At 36.6% G+C, this 19,772-nt stretch overlaps 1 protein-coding gene across 3 annotated transcripts in view; it reads left to right on the forward strand.

Annotated features, from left to right (window-relative positions):
- The first annotated feature begins 6,152 nt into the window (after positions 1–6,152).
- The window catches only part of LOC150097567 (rho GTPase-activating protein 18-like), a 109,614-nt gene continuing 95,994 nt past the window's right edge, over positions 6,153–19,772 (forward strand). Inside the window, exons 1-4 of one of the 3 annotated variants that reach the window (XM_090407286.1) lie at positions 6,153–6,443; positions 13,665–13,884; positions 14,000–14,056; positions 16,860–17,029. In XM_090407286.1, coding sequence (XP_090263412.1) covers positions 13,794–13,884; positions 14,000–14,056; positions 16,860–17,029 — 318 coding nt within the window. In that variant the 5' untranslated portion in view covers positions 6,153–6,443; positions 13,665–13,793. Of the gene's footprint in view, positions 6,444–13,664; positions 13,885–13,999; positions 14,057–15,796; positions 16,020–16,859; positions 17,030–19,772 lie in introns of those variants that run through there. The other 2 variants (XM_090407287.1, XM_090407288.1) reach the window with 2 other exon arrangements.

A 19,772-nucleotide genomic window follows, 5' to 3' on the forward strand; every position in this document is an offset into this window, starting at 1 on the left:
AGCCAGAAATGTTAATGTTAATATTGGTGCATTAGCAGTACGTGTAAAACTATTTTTGACCCCTCCATGATCCAGCTGCTTCGTGAAGTTAGAAATTTCATAAAAATCGGTTTATAAAAATAAAATTCAAAGTTGTGAATGCACGAATCCTGAAACTAAAAAGGAGTGAAATTTATGAAACCACAGTAATTAATGTTTCATAGTTTTCTAAATGCTTTTTTTTTTGGTATAACCAATAGCGTAATCAGCTCTTGATGACGTCACATATACTGACAAGATGTATTTCACAATGAAAATATGGAAGTATAGTACTGTATTGCGTTTGATTCTACTCAATCAGTTACTACAACACGAAGTTTTAACTTTAAATTCGCACCTAACTTTCTTCACCCTCTTTCGAACTGCATTAATTAGAGATAATCAGCTCCGTATCAAAAATCAATAATCGACTTTCTTCTTATTCAGCATTTAAAAAAAATGTTTTAAGTTTTCAAAAAATAGGAGATAAGATGCATCGTTTCCGATATAAAGACAATCAAAACATTTCCTGTTATATGTGTACACAAATCCTGCAAGAGATGCAGAAGATTTAGAGAATATTAGCAGTGCGTGTAAGTCAAGTGTTTCTTTGACCCGAATTCATGAAGTTTCGGTTTTCCAGATAAACCAATCCATGTCCTGAAAATGTAACGTCAGTGAAGAATCACCCTAATGCTCAATTCCGATAGTTTTCGAGATTTTAGAACAATTTTATTCCCATCTAACAGCGTAAAATGGATTTTAATAACAAGTTCGGCTTCCATCTGATTCCATGGTGTTCAACTCGATCGCCACTCACCACATGTAGTGGAAAGACCGATGAGGGTTATGTCCGTTTATAAATATACAGGGTGATTCAAAATTCCCCGTACAAACTTTGATGGGAGGTAGAGAACATCGAAATCAACCATGTTCACATAGGAAAGCATGACCACGGACGGTACTAACAGGGACACAAAGATACAGAAATAACACAAGGCAGTAAGTAGTGTATAAAACTTTATTAGGCGTAACTGAACAGTTCAATAGTAGCTGGATACATAATATGGTAAACGAGGTGCATGTCTGCCATCTCAGCGTTCGTAAAACGACGCTTGTTCTTCGTACGACGTCGAAAGCTTGAATGAGGAAGCCCCAGTTGCTCACCTGGAACGCTGGCGAACATCGCCACCTATCACTATCGGGTGGCGTTTCCGGTCATGCTTTCCTATGTGAATAGGGTTGATTTTGATGTTCACTACCTCCCCTCAAAGTTTGTACGTGGAATTTTTAACCACCCTGTATATACTTAACATTAAAAATTTGAATGATTTTTTTTTTTAATAAAATGACTATATTTTAGTTGAAAAGACGATGCATTCCATGCGAAATTTCAGTCTTTTGATTTCAAGAAACAACCAATGATAACATCAATCCATATATGTTATATAATAATAACAAAAGGATCAAGGAGAACTGCCGATTTTTTCTGGTTTTACAACCCTTGGTGCAAGTTCGTGAAAAGGCGAAAATAAAAGAGGACTGAGCCGGGGAAGTTTTTGGCAGAGAACCAGAGGGGAAGTTTTCAGGAGAGAACCAGAGACAGTTGAGAGGAGGTGAGGTCCAGTTGCTGACAGAGGGGAGGCGAGATCTAGCTGCCAAGAGACCAGAGGCAAGGTCCAGTTACCGAAGCAGGAGAGGCAAGGCGCTGATGCCAAAGAGAGCAGAGGCAGTCGGTGGAGAACCAAAAGCATACTGACCCAGAGAAACAGACTTTATGGCGAACTCAAGCCAGAGGGAAAAAATTGGGAGAACAGCCCATGCCAAATGCAAGTCAGATGTCCTATTGTTGCGGAAATCAACCGAAGTCAAAAGCCACAGAGTGATCTTCAAGCCTGTATGCCGAAACTTCTTGCCTGAGCTTTTTGAGTACCGGGAAGATTGCAGTCCAAGAACCCAATAATCCGACGAAACTCCCCCTGAAGCAAGGCCTGATATGAAAGAAAAACCACAGAGACTCTTATGCAGGACCTTTGTAAGGTGTCATGACAAAGAGCCTCCCTAAGTGTGTTCCAACCTTTAATGTACATTCTTTTTGTAATCTAGGAGATATGTCATAGATGGACTGATAAGAATAGTAATAACACATATCTATAATAGAGTCCTCTGGACTGGAATATTAATTGTAAGATAACTTTCCATAGCTAGTTAATCTATTTATGTTAGAAATGTTCGTTTAAGAAAATATTCTTAAACAAACTAACGTTCAGTACGTTGAGAAATCAAACAAAAGAAAATCAGAAGTATCAATATATTATTTGAACTGTATATATATATATATATATATATATATTTTTTTTTTTTTGCATGGAAGTTGAATAGCATACGAGGCTTACTTCAATAACCATTCTTAGTCTAAAGAACACCAAAATAAATATTTTTTTTTAAAAAAGTTCAAAAACAATTAAAAAAAATAAGTTTCGAACTCAATGCTTTCTTTACAAACATGATTGTTTACAACCACCGATAATAATTTTTCTGCTTATTTAATAAACTCAGTACTAATAAATCTGTTGCCATAATACGATTTCAACGTATATTCGAAACCTGGTTTCGAATCTAGTGTGCGAAAATGTGAAAATATAAGAACGTTGTGGATATGGTGTGTTATTATTATTATTTCAGCTATTTTTTACTGCAGCAGGAACCCCGGTACTATAAAAGCTGCAACACCCGCAAGCAACTCATACAAAAAGACAATAAATATAATATAGATGGATAGTAACGAGGGCAAGGGTGGCAGGGTATGTCGTAGAAATTACCGAGGCCTGTCGGTCCAGAAGGAGATCTGGGGACTGCGTTTATTGTATACCATATTATCTTCCTTAATACTATTTTAATTATTAACAGGCTTGTTCTTGTTGGAGTGGGATTAAAAAATATTTTCCCAGGAGCAGATCTCCTCTCATTAGCTCTAATAGCAACACCAACACATTTCTAACTAGAAATTTCTAACTAGAAGTTAGAAATTTCATAAAAATCGATTTATAAAAATAAAATTTATGAAGCCACAGTAATTAATATTCCATAGTTTTCACAGTGGGATTTTTTTTTTTTCGTATAACCAATAGCATAATGAGCTCTTGATGACGTCACATATGCTGACAGGATCACAATGAAAAGATGGAAGCATTGCCTTCCATTCTACTCAATCAGTTACTCAAATAAATGAGACTGTTGTATCTCATTACACATACAGAAACACGGAGTTTTACTATGTGTATATAACTCCTACAAGATAAGCGGAAGACAGAGAATATTAGCAGCGCGTTTAAGTGAAGTCTTCTTTGATCAAAATTCATGAAGTTTCGGTTTTCCAAATAAATCTATTCCCCCCCCCCCCCACCCCCCCCCCCCCCCACCCCCCCCCCCCCCCACCCCCCCCCCCCCCCACCCCCCCCCCCCCCCACCCCCCCCCCCCCCCACCCCCCCCCCCCCCCACCCCCCCCCCCCCCCACCCCCCCCCCCCCCCACCCCCCCCCCCCCCCACCCCCCCCCCCCCCCACCCCCCCCCCCCCCCACCCCCCCCCCCCCCCACCCCCCCCCCCCCCCACCCCCCCCCCCCCCCACCCCCCCCCCCCCCCACCCCCCCCCCCCCCCACCCCCCCCCCCCCCCACCCCCCCCCCCCCCCACCCCCCCCCCCCCCCACCCCCCCCCCCCCCCACCCCCCCCCCCCCCCACCCCCCCCCCCCCCCACCCCCCCCCCCCCCCACCCCCCCCCCCCCCCACCCCCCCCCCCCCCCACCCCCCCCCCCCCCCACCCCCCCCCCCCCCCACCCCCCCCCCCCCCCACCCCCCCCCCCCCCCACCCCCCCCCCCCCCCACCCCCAGGTAGCAAGTCTATGGAATGAACCTTACGAGAGCAGGTTGAAGCTTTGTGATTTGTGGGTTACAGAAACTGGTTGATAGGCGGAAAGGGGTGATATGATTGAGACATTCAAATTACTGAAGATGATTTTACAAGATTACTTCAGAGGAAATTTTTCAGAACAGGTCTAGTGGTGGAAGAACTAGGGACCATCCTTGGAAACTGAGGAAGAGTGTAGTTAGCAGGGTATTAATAAGTTTCTTGCTTGGAGAGTAGTGAATGATTGGAATAGGTTGCCAGAGTCTGTTGTGGGTACCATGACTGAGAATGAGTTCAAAGCAAAGTATGATAGATGCTGAGCAAATGTTGGATAGTGCTTGACTGTTTAAGACCTCCTTCAGTGAGTAAGGCCCTCATGGAGTAACCAATAATAATAATAAAGATGTTGTTCCTTGTATAATATAGGTTACACACAAAAAGATATATCTAGTACAGCTATCCCTTGATTAACGCTATTAATTAATCCCTCGATGTTACCGCGTATATCAAAATCGCGTTAATCAAATATAATAATCATTGGTAAAAATTACAATTCGTCCATGATCGATTACTGTATTAATAATTCGCTTTATATGGTACTCTTTTAGGAAAGATAAAAAATGAATGCAAAGTAAATGTTTAACAAATGCTCGTACCTACATTAGTTACTGCAATTTTTTATAAAAAAACAAGTGTCGTTTGAACAATTTTTTTTTTTTTTTTCTTATAAGCATATATTCCTCGGCAAACAAGCATTCTTCGATTATCCATTACTTGCTGCTTAGGTGATTCTAAACTGCGAAATGTTCCATCCAATTCTTTGATTGTTATTTCCTTTGGAACCTCATCTTCACATTCCATCTGTTCGGTGTCTTTATATGCGCGTTCTCCTTCAATTTCAGGAAGATCCTTGTCACTGAAGTCTTTTGAATGCGAATTCAATAATTATTTAATATCTTCTGCATCATCACCATCAAAATCTGTTGTCCATCGGATTAATAAGTAAATCTGGTCTGGTTTATGACATCATGTATTCAGTATTATTAAGGACAAAAGTGGTTTACTTACAGAACTTTGAATTTTTATGCGTAAAACCTGAAGATATCAATTCATCTCTCTCCCTTGCCTTCCCCCAAATCATGCGTTTCCTAAGTGTGGAGGACGAAAGTGTGTTCTAGTTTGTCTAGAAAAAATTAGAAGTAAGAAATAATATTTCTCTTTTTTTTATTTGTTTTTCAGTTTTATTTTCGTACATAAGCTTCAAACCACGTCTTGGCAAAGTGCTGTGTAATAAAATCCAATTCACCTGGCTATGAGTGATGTTTTGTTTTTATCAAAATTCAAACGCCTTCACAGTTAAAAGTGCTTGAACACTGATGAATTAGTTCAAATATCCATTCTTTTAACAACTGACTCAGAGTTTAGTCACGTTTCCAACAATTTAAACATGACTTATGTTTCAAACTATCAACATCTCGTATTTCCATACGAGTAAATAACAAATGTTCTGTGTGTGTGTGTGTGTGTGCTTAATAACATACAACTGGTTGTCGAGGGTAAGTTCAGTAGAAAGTTACAGATGTTGAGGGATTTTTTTTTTTTTATCTGTATAACACTATAATTAGCAAACATCAAATTAGTATGTATACGAAGATACACACACACACACAAAGGCTATGTAACACAGTATATAAATCGTTATACAGTCATGTCTCATACCTGCCCTTTCATCATTGATATTTTCGTACACTAGTGAAGCGAACGTACTTCATATTTTCTCTTTGTTCAAGGAAAGAAGGTTATTAGATACAAATGTCCCACTTGCCCGCCCCTCAATCACAGCAAAGGTCGTTTTCTGTTATAATTTTGTACAGCTGAATGTGGTTTCCCTTGGCTATACAACGTACGCTGTAGAAGCAAAAAAAAAAAAAAAACCAAAGAGGAAGAAAAAAAAAACTTTGACTATAAAGACCAGTCAACTGTCTACTAGCCAACTGATTCACGCTACAAATATTTCAACGGAGTTCCGGTTCCCGCCACGTTCGTCCGCTTACCTGCCGATTCTCCCCTGAATCTAACTTCCAAGCTAGTAAAAAAAGGTTTCTCAAGACTACCGTATGGTGGCGTTCCAATCGTCGGTGTAGTTGGATACGAAACTTGACTGCCTACGATGCCAGGAAGATCCCCTGTTGGAAGAGCAGCTGTCACCGGTGAAGCCTGTAAAGATTATCTCAGCGAGTGCCGCGTGAGCGTGTAGTAGCAAAGTTCAAGTGTCAGCAAAGCCACGTGATTTGTACCCGTACAGGCTTGTCTTCCAGGAGAAGTGCTTTCGCTTGCGTTGTTTTTGTTTGCAGTCACGTGGAGCAATGCGTGCGTGTATGACACGAGGGTTGCTGTAAAGATCGGTGCATGAGTGTCGGAATAGTTGATCATCAGTTCGGGGTTATTTGCAAGTGGGAGTGATCCCACTTTTTGGAACTCCCTCATGGATACTTTTGGGAATGCTTACAATGACAGGTAAGTTTAAAATAATCATTTTGGAAGATGAGGGGAAAAAAAAAAAAGATCGATCGACTCCCGATATTGTTTTGCTTGGGGTGCATTTCAGACTCTTGAAATGTCGAGGAAACAATTGCCATGCTAAGACACGTCCGCTCTTTTCTTGATTAATCTTCTATTGCCATTCCATGTTAGATTATTATTGTTTATCTCTTTTTTTTATTATTTATTTGCTTATTTATTTTTTGTTGAAGTGGCGCTGATATTTCTTTATCCCAAACCCGGATTTTTCCCTGACAAACCGATCCCCTTGCTTCGAATGGATAGCGTGCTCGTTCATCAACCGACAGACCGTGAGTTTGAATCTCTCTGTAAGCAGATATTTTTGAATCTTTGGATGGTAAATCTATTTCACAGTGTGAGAGCTATCATCCTGCTCACTGGAGGCTGAAGTGACTTGTAACAATTCCATTTTTGATCCCAATGTATCTAAATCCCGCAGTAGGAAATTTAAAATCTCATATAATTTTAGAAGACTTTGCCGAACATAAATAAAGAAAAAATTTCTTATAATTAGTGTTTTTTTTTTTTTTTGTAAAAATATAATCAGTAAATATCTTACTTAATTCTTAATATTATTTAACAACATATATTCCTGATATTTATCGTAAATTAGACGCCTCTACCAAAACGATCCCAACTGGACCCGGATTTCCCACGATTGGGACTACTTAAAATTCAGAATGCTTACGAACTAGAGAAAGATATTCACGACATTTCAAAACATCGGACAGTTAAGAGGGAATTGTTATATTTACATATACAGTGTTTATATTTATGAGGAGCTGCCGTTATTTGGAATACGGGGTTCAGTGAACCGGACTATAAAGTCCTCTAGTTTCTCTCTCTCTATTTTCCTTGGTTGTTTGTCACGCGAATGTTGCAAAGAAAGGAAGGAAATATTTGACTGTTATACTTTCCTCAGCTAAACAAAGTACACACCTTATGATGCTGTTAGTGCTAAGCGACCACACCTATAACAGCAACGGTCTCTTCTTAGCACTCCGCCCTTCGGTTCTCCGCTGTGTAATGTCCCACCAGGGGCGATACGATGGGGAGGAAAGGCAGCAGGAATTTCCAAGACTTACCTATTGTGTGTATGTCCTGGTATTTTCAACCGTAAGTAACTCTACGGTTTCATTATTCCCCCTCCCCAATATGTCTTCTACTGGTACTAAAGAAACACACGATCAAGCATGTAAACAAAGTCTACTCCCCCCAATGCAGCGCCATCCCAGGAAGTGCAGTTTTATTGTACGATAATAAGACCATTCATCACGATCCATTTATTCCTGTAATTGTGGAGGGCGATGTTTCTCAAACGTAATTAAATATGCAGTTAATTCAGTACCACTGCATGACTCAAACTTTGCTGATTATAATCACAGCTCATTATTGGGAAAATTAAAAGGTAAATATAAAGATCTACATAAAGTAGTTATGTTTTTTTTTTTAATGAACATGACGTCCAGGTGGATTGGATTGTTTTGCATGATTGTCAAGGTCTGTGTGTGAGAGAGAGTCCGGCTACCTGTCTACAATTAAAATCTCAATTTTTAATCCATGGAAACCTAATAACAACGTCCAAGACTATCTATCTTTTTTTTTTTTTTTTGTAAACATACAAGCATTGAACTTCCCATGTCTACGCTTCAAACTACAAGGGCATTAAAGCCATGATCTTAACAATGATGCTATTTAGATGGCAAAGAACGGGTATTTAATACGATCTGCTGCTAACTGGCTATTTTTCCATCGATCATTGGCTTAAACTGACACCTGATTTGGTGTGTGTGTGTGTGTGTGTGTGTGACTCACCGCAGTCACAAGATATCGGCTAACAAACATGTTAATGAGCTTACTACTGTAAATTACTGCTCGTAAATCCAGCAAACCAAGATTGATATTTTAAAAGGAAACATTTACTCATAAAATTTCGTTAGGACTTTTTTTTTTTTTTTTACTTTAAAAAGATGTGGACATCGATAGTTAAAGTAGACCTGTAATTATGAGTTTTGGTAGCTAATTTGAAATGTTATGATTTAACCTTAAAATGTTTTATTACTAGCTGACTTCCTTCGCAAGCCACAAAATACTCCTTACACTTTAGATGCGTGTCACAACAAAACGGAAACTGGAAAAGAAATCCCCATCTCTTCCCCTGAATCCGTATTTATCCGAATTCCAATCATTTGGTATGTTTTTGAAATTTTATCGGATGCTGTGGTTTTAATTAGGAAAATCGAAATATCTAAGATTTGACTTTTTTGGTCGAAGACCTTTTCACGTAACAAAATGGCCTTTTTATTTCTTTAAGATTATTTATTTGCATTATTTCTGTCAACTTTATGGGTAGGGATATGCTAAAATAATTCGACTTAAATCAAAATCGAATATTTTTGTTTTTCCACTCGACATTGTAAATATCTCATATGATTAAATTTTCGCATGCCAAACAGCAGACATCCTTTTGATGAGAAAAAATGGTCTTACTGACTTGTAAATTTGAATACAAATCTCAAGATGCCGAATGTCAATAAAATCTTCCTAGAAAGAAGAATAAAAAAAAAATATTAGGTGAACAAACTAAACGAACGTAATAGGCGCTGTACATTTTGAAACATGCCTCCAAAAAAGTATCCCCGCAGTGCCTATTGGCCAATTTCTCCTTCATGAAATGTTGAGACAGTCCAGCTGCGGAACTCTTCTTACGAAAATTATGTAATGATAGCACCTTTTCCGAAGGGTGAGTGTGTGCGGTTAAGCCTAACTAGAATTTCTACTATAAAAAAAGTGATACTGAAACCAGCAAATGATTTATTAGATTAAAAATTGAAGCAAAATAAAAATCCTCGATCACTCTAGAAGTGAAAGTCATCACTGTTATATAATGTATTTTTATTCATACTGTCGATCTGATCCTATTTATTATAACATCTGTGGTCTATCAGTTGATGTGTTCAGTCAGGTGAATAATAACCCCACCTGTGTACATGGGATTTCCGATGAGATTTCAAAATTCTTGTTCATTTTAAACGTCACAACTTGCGGCAATTGCTTGTGGGTTTGGTTTTCTACTTGCATGACTTCGTCCAAAGTGACTGTATCATACGTTCGCTTTAAAAACTGCTAAACAAACCGCATGAGTGTTGTGACAGAAATCAGTCCCCATGGCTTCTATAATTGCTTTCTTTTGAAGGAAATTTCGTATTCTTGTAAGGTGTCTTAGATTTGTTGGCACACTTATCTCGAAAACCCAAGGACGTCTACCATCCATAGGACCTACGGTAGTTGTATTTCCGCTGGATCTCTCCTTTTGATGTCTTTATAAAAGAGGTTATGTTTGCTTAGAAGCCCTCTACGCAACCCAGTCCTCTTCCCTATTTATCAGTCAGCCCACGGAGGGTATGAACAATACATGACGTTTCTTGTATGTATATATATATATATGTGTGTGTGTGTGTGTGTGTGTGTTTTGCACAGGTGCAGCCTTGTATATGCGTATAATCAACTCCGATGCCTCAAACCAGAACATCCGGTTAGAAATCCCTGTCCCATCTCTCTAATACGTCACATAGTTTAGTGACAGGATCGACGTGTTTATGCGCAAACAGAGTGAGAACAAATTTTTATAAGTTTCAAAAATCTAACATTCCTAAATGTGTCTGCTCCAATTAAGGTCGGTTAGTTGTGGGAGAAAAGAGCGAATATCTCGTGCCTCTAAACTATAGAGGAACCAGTTAACCCATCCCCTACCGTGCCTGACCTAGGGTTATCATACCTGTGGCGACAAGGTGCGCTGTAAGAATTTTTAAATAGTTGTTCCTCTTAAGTTAACCAGCGTGCATTGACTACAAATTGTAGCGAAATCCTATAGTGGCGTTCTACAATTTAGCTAGCCTGTGTAGGTGCTGATTCCAGTGAGTATCCTCTAATGAATCAGGTTTAAAACTTCCGTTTGAAGCAACAGAATTTGAAAGGAGAATTCTGTTGGTATGCTAATACATCCTACAGGGAAGGTAGAGAGAAGAGGGGAGTGCAAATCGAACAGGGAAGAAGGGGCAATAGAATCGGGTTACGTTGTTGTGTGTGTCGTACATACTAGCCTGCGGTTAAGAAAACCATACAAAAGTGGAGCATCTTCGACCCATTAAATAGGACATCACTAATTGCATCGTTTATACTGATCACATTAGGTTAAAATTCAAATTAACCTGAAGCATGCGTCAAACAACTACTTATACACTGAACACTGGTATTTCTGAGATGGAATTGGTGGTTTTCTACATATAACGTTTTAGAATTATACTTTTTTTCATCGAAAATCCAACTAAAAAGGCTTACATCAAATATTTATTTATTAACAATACTTTTATAATCATTGGCGTAATAGACTGAATGCAGCAGCTATTTCGTAACTGTTGTAGAACCCAGATTGTCTTAAAATTAATTCTGTATTGACTGCTTAAAGATTTTTTCCTTTTTTAATGTTGTACGAATTGTTTTTTTTTTAACCTTAAAAAAAAAAGAATTCGTAAAACAGAATAAGGAAGTTAGTCCATATTATACTGAGCATTTTCTCTTGAGTACCGCATGCGGGCCCTGGCCCATCTGTTTCAAATGTTTGGTCTAGGACAATGAGTAAATAAATTATTGATGTTAATCTGATATCAGCTTAATGTCTATTCTTTGCCTCTTGTTTTTGCTCCAACGTTTATATATTTATTTTTATTTTTTAAATCAAAGGTTTATCTACGTGGTAATACTAATTAAGAGTAACAGGAGAAAGTTATTCAAGGACTGTAACCTTGGAAAGTGTAAGTGCAAAGTTGTTTACCTTCTAATGAAAGTAAGGCAAAAAAAAAAAAGATTTTCATCTATTGGTTGAAATGAGTAAGACGAATAAAACTTGTTTGGTTTCCTTATTTTCATTGAGATACGTCAAGCGAAAACTGTTCATTAAATACTAGAATTCTCATGGGAAACTTATACGCTATCATCTGAATGCGTGTTTCTTTTGCTGGCTTTTATGAATAAATTATTGGAGTTGCATTTTATTAGTCGATTTGAAAATAGGCGAAAAAAAAAGTGTTAGTTTTGTCACGCTTATACGCATGCGCCCATACAGAGATAGGCAGTACGATCATCGTGTCTTCTGCTTTTAAATTAACTGCATTTTTACTATGTTAATACTATGGATTTCCCATGAACCAGTTACGACTATTCCACTAATATTCTTGCTAAAAATAGTAGTCTGACATTTCTTCTGTTTTGACTGTCTGTTTCCTCATGTAAGCATTGTGAAGGAAATCCTATTAAACGGCTTTACACGTTTTTTTTTTTTTTTTCAGACATCAACAGGAAGCGGAAATTAAATTATACCCAGCGTTCACTACTACATCCTGCTAACGTGTTACTTTCTTGAGGAAGATTAAAACCAACTTAGTTTTTAATCAAATAGATTTTTGCAATATATCGCTCAACTTGCGTGAAATAATATCATATTTTATCTCCTCTAGCTGTCCAATTATTTAAATAATAATAATAAATATTTTTCAGTTATTGCAGTCCTATAATTTCACTGAATGCCTAGCACAAGTTTCATATACACATTTTTTTTTTATCTTATCGTTAAATACCATCTAACAAGTACAACATTACAAATAACATGACTATTTTTTCCAAAAAAAAAAAAATTTTTAAATCCTGTTTGAAAAAAAAAAAAAATTATAACCTTAGCCTATATTATATAGTTCAGTATTTGCTTATTTTATGTTTATAAATCACACACTTAATTTGTAAAAACGGAAATTTAAAAAAATAAAAATAAAACCTGTTCATTTTCCGTCACAGTTACTACTTTGTCTATGTAACTAAGTAGCCTTGTTAAAATATAGATTTAATACTGATAATTTAGTAATAAAACTACCCCCACAATTGGGATTCTTTACTGAAATATAAACTCAAGAGCAGTTTTTATTTGTCCATCTATGTAGATTAAAAATTCTGTTTCCCACTTGACGCCTCTATTATTGGTATGGTTTCTATGGTAGCATGAGTAGAGTGAATGATGTTTCTCCCTATACGATGAAAGTTTGATGTAAAAAGTACTATCAGATGTTTTTAAATCCACACAGGGCAAGCGTGCTTAATATTAAAATATTTTTCTGTGTAATAACAAGACAGTTTTAATGGTTTCTGTGTAAAGAATGCATTTGCCGATGCGGTATGGTAGTTTATCACTAACTGAAATCGGACCTGTTTTACAATCAAAGATGCCTGAACTAATGTTGCATCTGGCATGTAACGTGTATTAACGGAAGATAATGTTGAATTATAATTAAAATTGTAATGCATTGTGAATTCTTCACAATTCATTGCAATTTTTCCTGTAATGACTTTTGCGCATGCTTGAGAATAAGTAGAAATTGACATCGCATTGTTAAATGATTGAAATATCATGATTCACGCACCATTCGAATTCCAGTCTCATGATTTTGATTTTATTTAATCACTATGCCCACCTTCATCATACAAAAATAAATAAATAGTAAATTTGTAAGATATGTAAATTCTTTTTATTACTTCCTGATCATGTACAGACTTTCTGCACAGGAAAACTAGGTTGCGTATCTTCTTGCGATCCTGTAACAGCGAATAGTTCGTTATAGGTGAGTGCTTCAGGATGAAGTAATAATTCTGCTAGAGATTGCACAGCGGAACTGAAGTTATCATCCAGATAGATATGTGTCAGTGAATCGGAGATACACGAAATCAAGTAAAAAGTCAATCTATAGATAACATTATGGTTATTTTTGATGCATGATGCTAACATGTGTGAAGTAAAGGTTTTTTTTTACGTTGCTTGATCAGCAATAATAAGGTATTTCATTTAGATTTTATTTAAACTAAAACCAAAAAAAAAAATCTGATGTTTGGCAATCGCGTATATTATCACATTCAACATTGCCTTACTTTTGGAAACTATACTTAGAACTTTTTTTCCCCCCAAATTAACCGAAACCTGGTTAATCTTCTAGCTGATAATAAACGAACAAAAACATGTGACATCTAATATTTATTACTGGAATATTTTTTCTGATATCTTTCTGGTGTTGTATTTAATCAGACCCCTTATATATATAATTATGGAAGTTTAAATATTACACTTTATTGTAGTTACAGGCTTTTGGAGATGTTAATATGGTTCAACTATTTAATTAAATCTGTCTGAGGAAGTCGAGTACCAAAGTTTCGCACTCTTCGAGTTTCCAAATCGAGTTGGGACGATTCGTGCATTCCTTCACAATGGACGATTATTTGAACGAAATTAGTAGTATTGAAGAAGGACATCTGAAAGAAGTGGAAGAAGATTCCGAAGATAGCAAAACACCAGATGGTAAGTTTATTGGAATAATTTGCTTCCTGTGTGTGTGTGTGCACTTTGCTTTCGGATAGCTTCCTCTACATGCGTGGAAGTATCTTATAATTTTTCTTTCATACTTCTTTTACAGAAAGCGAAGATGAAACGTGGATGAGACATTCAGGAGTGCTGAACTATATTATCGATGGTGAGTAGAGAATTTCTTCCTATTTTAGTGTTATTTATTAAATGTCTTATTAACTGGAAAGAAAAATGACTACTATTCTAGGTATACAGTTTACTTAGTCTTGGGGTCGCTGTACTTTATTTTTCAGTTTATTCTCTCTCTCTCACTCACTCACTCACTCACACACACACACACACACACACACACACACACACACACACACACACACACACAGCATTCAGTTGGATAGGGCATAAACCCTCCGAGCAAGCTTTGGTCTTAATTTTGTAGTTTTTTTTGCGACAATAGATGGATTTTTTTTTTTTTTTTTAATTTTTCACATTCTCTACCAATTCTGGAGTGCCATTTTAGATTTCAGTGCTTCTTCTATATAAGTGACGCCTTCTTTCGTTGAATTCAGATCCCATATTGAAGGGATAGTTTTTTGTCTCATTTATTTCGGGTTCTATATATCCCTTTAAGTATATCTCATATTGAAGGGATATAGTTGTACTGATTCGGAATATATATATATATATATACACTTTCAATTTCTGCTTAGATTTATTATACAGCAATTTCAAACTCGAATTAGCCTTCGGGTTATGCGTGGCAATCGTATCAGCAGTAAAAATGGACCAATAGGACATTGAAACATCCAGTGCTGAATTAAAAAGATACTGATTTTAAAAAATGAAATTATCTATATTAAAATTAAGTTTCCAAATATATTTTAGTTTAGTATCAGAATGCTTAGTTTCACTAATGTAAGATGGCTAATAGATAATATTTCTGTTGTGAATTGGTACACACCTACGTTGCGCTGTTAAAAAAGGATCCTTTTGAAGAGACTTTTGATCTATCGTACTAACATACTCATGAAGTCGCCGTAGCTCAATTGGTTTAGACGAGTCCGTTGGTCGGAAAGACACAGGATCGAGTCCCGTCTATGACGGCAGGAACCTTTATCAGGTGTTTTCAATCAAATGGTGAGTTAGCCAACCTTATACGATGCTGGAGAATTTTTTTTTATCGGGTTTTACGTCCCTCCAAACAGACAAAAGGTCAGAAGAACACACGCCGACATAGGAACTATGGGAATAAGTATTAACACTACTGAACTCTTACATCTCGCTCCTTGCATCGCAATCACCATATAGAGGTGCAAATGCCTATTGCTCTACCATTCGAAAGAAATATATTAACTACACACCTGAGCCTTTTTTCATTTGTCAACACTATAACATAAAAAAAAAATGTTTTAAAAAGAAAATGACAGATCTCATTAAATTTTAAAATCTCATTGCAAGGAGCAGACTTTCGATGATAGGCTTGGAAGTGTATATTTGAAATGTGTACAGATAATTCACTCAAAGCAGTAACTTATTTTAATAGTGAGGATAAATATCTCAATATAATTAAGACGTTTGTTTGTTTCACCTTGTACTTCCATGTTTAACTTCTGTTTGTGTATACCAGGTGGCAAGTATATTATAGGTGTAGCCAAATGTTAAGAGATTTCATAGTTGAACATGCCGAAAATCTATTGATAAAACTATCATATGTTTTCATGAATAAATTCCGAGGTAAATATATATTTTACACTTATGTTGCCCATCATTAAAATACAACAGAGTAAACAAGCAAACGTGGTACACGTGCTTGTACCTTTTTGGAACATGTCTGATTAGAACAATACAGACACGTTCCAGCTACACATTAGCATCAACTGCAGGCTTGTAAACAGAAACATTTAGTCAACAATATTATTTTCTAATAGGAATCGTTCAAAATGCTGAATCAACTTGTTCAATCGGGATCGTAATTGAATCCTGAGTTCGTATTTTAAGTAAGAATTTCATCTCCCTCTCACATGTCTAAAGATTTAACCATATGGTGCTCTGTTTTAAGTGCTAAAGATCCTGCTGTTTTAAGTGCTAAAGATCCCTCCTGACACCCCTCCTCCCAAAAGTTAAATCATTTGGTGAGTTAAAACTAAATCGTGTTTGATTTTTTTGGTACCGTGATGGGCACATATTCTTGTTTAGTCTAAGACTGTTATTCACTCGCACTTAAAAATAATAAACCATCATACAAATGTGCGGACTACAGATAAATGGATTTTTAGTTTTAACGAACCTAACTATGTCGTAGATTTTGTTCTGTGTCCAAAGTTTCTTTTTTAAAACAATACAGTTATTAAAAATCGCTCGGGTAAACAACTCTGGACACGTGTCGAATGCAATCGTGTTCATGAATGGGAAATAAAAAAAATGCAACTCATGCTAATCCTATTCTGGAAAGAGAAATATATTCCTTAAACCCGAGTGTGAAAATATCCTGTAGGTATTTCGTTTATTTTTTTTTTATGCTGAATGCACATACAAATCATGAGATTAAAAAATATATTTAGGAAATGAATTAAAAAAAAAAAAGACTAACTAATCGGTTCTTTCTTCTCGATCTGTTTTCTGTCTGTACATGCAACGTAAAATTTATCTCCCACAAATTATTTCCGTCTCATCTTGTCTCCTAACTTACGCAAATATTTACGTCTTTCTTTTTTTTTTTTTGATGTGTCATTAAAATCTGTATGTTTTCAAGAATACGTTGATGATGATCTGTAGTTTCGATATATTGCGTGTCATCCTATCACTTTCACGTGTACATCTCATGAATTCAGATAACGTCACAAATGAGACAAAAATTATCCAGTAATATTAAAAAAAAAAAAAAAATCAACTATTCAACAATTCTTAAAAAAAAGTTTCACATGAAGCTTTTTTGTTGATTTTTTATTCTTTTTTTTTTTTTTTTTTTTCAGAGGAGCAGATCAAAGATGAGGTTGATAGTAAGTTCATGAAAGTTTTAACCCAACACCAACAAGCAACTGTACGCAAGAAAATCACCGAATACCAAGCAACAAAAAGTCGCCGACAACAGAGATCAAGGGCAGACGTCAGAAATATTTTTCCAGAAACATGTTCTACAGAGGTAAGGCAAGATAAGTTTGTAATTATTATAGATGTACGCTTTATGATAGAGAAGAAATTCCAAAGTTTGCCTGAAAAATAATATTTGATTCAAGAAGGAAAACAGACACCATTTCATGGTAGAACTTAAAACCTCCTCTTGAACATCTCGAAACATCTGTTTGGATTACTTCAGTTCGTGCTAAAGTATAGACGAGAGATTGTCTGCAACGCAAGTTGCTCATTTTCATCGTCTTGAGAGGTCACTGGGATTAAAATCAGTGACGTCATTGCTAATATACCGTGGAATTAACAATGGCTGTTGCGAAATATTACGTTTTGGCTTTGATATCGTTCTACTTTTTCTCTTAATGTTAAAAAAAAGTTGATCCTGTGCCACTTTTGAGTAGCACATTACCCTCGATATCTTCATCTAGGTCACAAAGTTTTATTTCTTGCCATTTACTGATGCTGGAATGTCGAAAGTGTACTAGTATTGCTGTGTGTGTGTGTACGCGCGCACGCGCTTCAGTTATTAAAAAAAAGTATGAAAATCCTAAAAGAAAATCTTCACTCGTAGCCATCAGCGAAGCTGAGTGCATGGCTATCGATAATTTTAGCGGTATCGGATCGAGATTACAGCAGACAGTTGACGCCATTTTCTGTACCTTTTACCACTCTGAAATAGTGAGTTTTGCAATCAGATGCGAGATTAAAAACCAGCGATTCAGTGGAAAGGAATTATTTGCTTGTGTCCTAAATACATTTACTTTTTCTATCTTTTGATACTACCTGTCATACCGTCGAAAGTCGGCATATTTAAACGCGAGTTGTATTTCGTGGTCAACAAAGTATGAATTTAAAAATCGATAAGATGGCAGTTCAAGGAGAATTAATAGGGTGATCTAATCTTCCGAAAATGCACTCATAAAGCCTACTGTTTTGGTGGGTGTAAGAAATAGTTTCAAATGCAAATCTTAAGCAGTTTCGGCCAAAGGTGTAATATGATAGTCGTCCATATTTGCTTGAAAACAAAGACAAGTGAACGACCCTCAAACCGCATAAACTTCAGTAGGACATCGCTTCAGTATTCCTTTCCCTCCCAGTGTGACGTTTTCGATGGGTTTCTTTCCCATATGTAAGCGAATCCTACAACACCAAATATTTTGCGTTGATATAATCAGCACTACGAAGGAAAGTTTGTAGTTTACAATCTTAATACCCAAAGATAATACATACAATTTAAAGACTAGTTTGCGAAGGAATCATACATTTTTGTTTACCTGATTTCGGTCATTCAAAGAAGGGAAAAAATAAAATAAACGTTGAAATCATCTCTTGCCACCTGGCTGCATTGAGAGAGAAGATAGTGTTGCATCCACATTATTGCAAAACAGGTCATAAGTAGAGCTACAATGTGGTTCAACTCCGTGTTATGCGATGTTTGGATTATCCTAATGTTAACGACGTGTGCTTTGAGATAAAACAGACATTTAAGTCACCATTTGACGTGAGAAACGATAACTCTTTCTGCCTCCAAGGACTGAGTGACTGGACTTTGCACTTTCAATGTTTAGTGGCTTTACCTGGAAATGGAGGTTTAGCACACTAAAGCAATCAATCTTTCACTTTTATATGGTTTGTCCACTTACAACTGACAATACATTACAAACGATCCTGTCAACAACAACTTTATCTAAGTATTTTTATTTTTCTATTCATTTTTCTATTTATGAAAGGTAGCATCTTGTGATAAGAATGTCAGAGCAGCTACAATTATTATCTAAACTGTTTACGTTGCTAGCCCTGTAATAGAGCGCTCGTACACACACACACACCTGTCTCGATTAGTTAGTTTGAATCTCGGTATTCAGTTCGGCTCATTCAGGTGGAACAGATGGCGTCATATCCCTGCTGAGACGTCTCTAAATAGATGGCGATCTTCCCTCGTTTTGTACATAACTTAGTTGTATTTCATAATGCTTTTTTTTTTTTTTTTAATGGCGACAGTCACTGAATCCATACAAGTGAGGTCGGTAACTGTCACCATAAATTAAACAAGGACTGTTTACGAAAAGATTAGCGATTTTTTTTCCCGGCCATCTGTTAATGTTCGCCTCCTTTTGACTCGCTGCAGTTTAAATTTCATACCTTGAATTTCTTATCGCCAATTTAGGCTCAAACTTGTCAGTTTGTGATAACTTTTCTACAAAAAATAACTTTAATAGCACATCATTTATACTTCAAAGTGAAGAATATCTTTTCTGATCAGTCTGTATTCGTCATATTGATTTATGCACAGAAATTTTTCTACATTTTAGAATAGTCTGGTTTTACAAATTGCGACAGAATCATGGTGGAAATTGCTGCTTCTATGCCTCAGCTGTAGACCTGTTTTTGTGATGATATAAAATACTTTTTCTCAGAAGCATTCTTCAATGTGATTTGGCTATTGTTGACAGAATGCAAGTGTCTTATTTGATGCTTCGTAGAAGTGATCCTATTTGTTTCTAACGTGGGTGCCAATTCCCAAAGAGTTTGTTCGAATCTAATTTAGAATTTACATAAGCCCGGAGTGAACGTAAAGCTGTAGAGACTCGCACCTATGAAACATTTGTTTACATTTTAGAAAAAACAAATTAACGCTTTAAACAAAAACAAATTTAGGATGTAGTAGGAAGAGAGTTGTTAGAAGGCATGAAATGAATTTGGCTGAACTTTCTTTAGTTTTTTGCTTGTAGCAGGACTGCAGATGGACCACTCAC

This window comes from Typopeltis vanoorti, chromosome 17 (genome assembly GCF_054136105.1).
Source record: "Typopeltis vanoorti isolate ZY-2024b chromosome 17, IOZ_Tvanoo_1.0, whole genome shotgun sequence".
Lineage (NCBI taxonomy): Eukaryota > Metazoa > Arthropoda > Arachnida > Uropygi > Thelyphonidae > Typopeltis > Typopeltis vanoorti.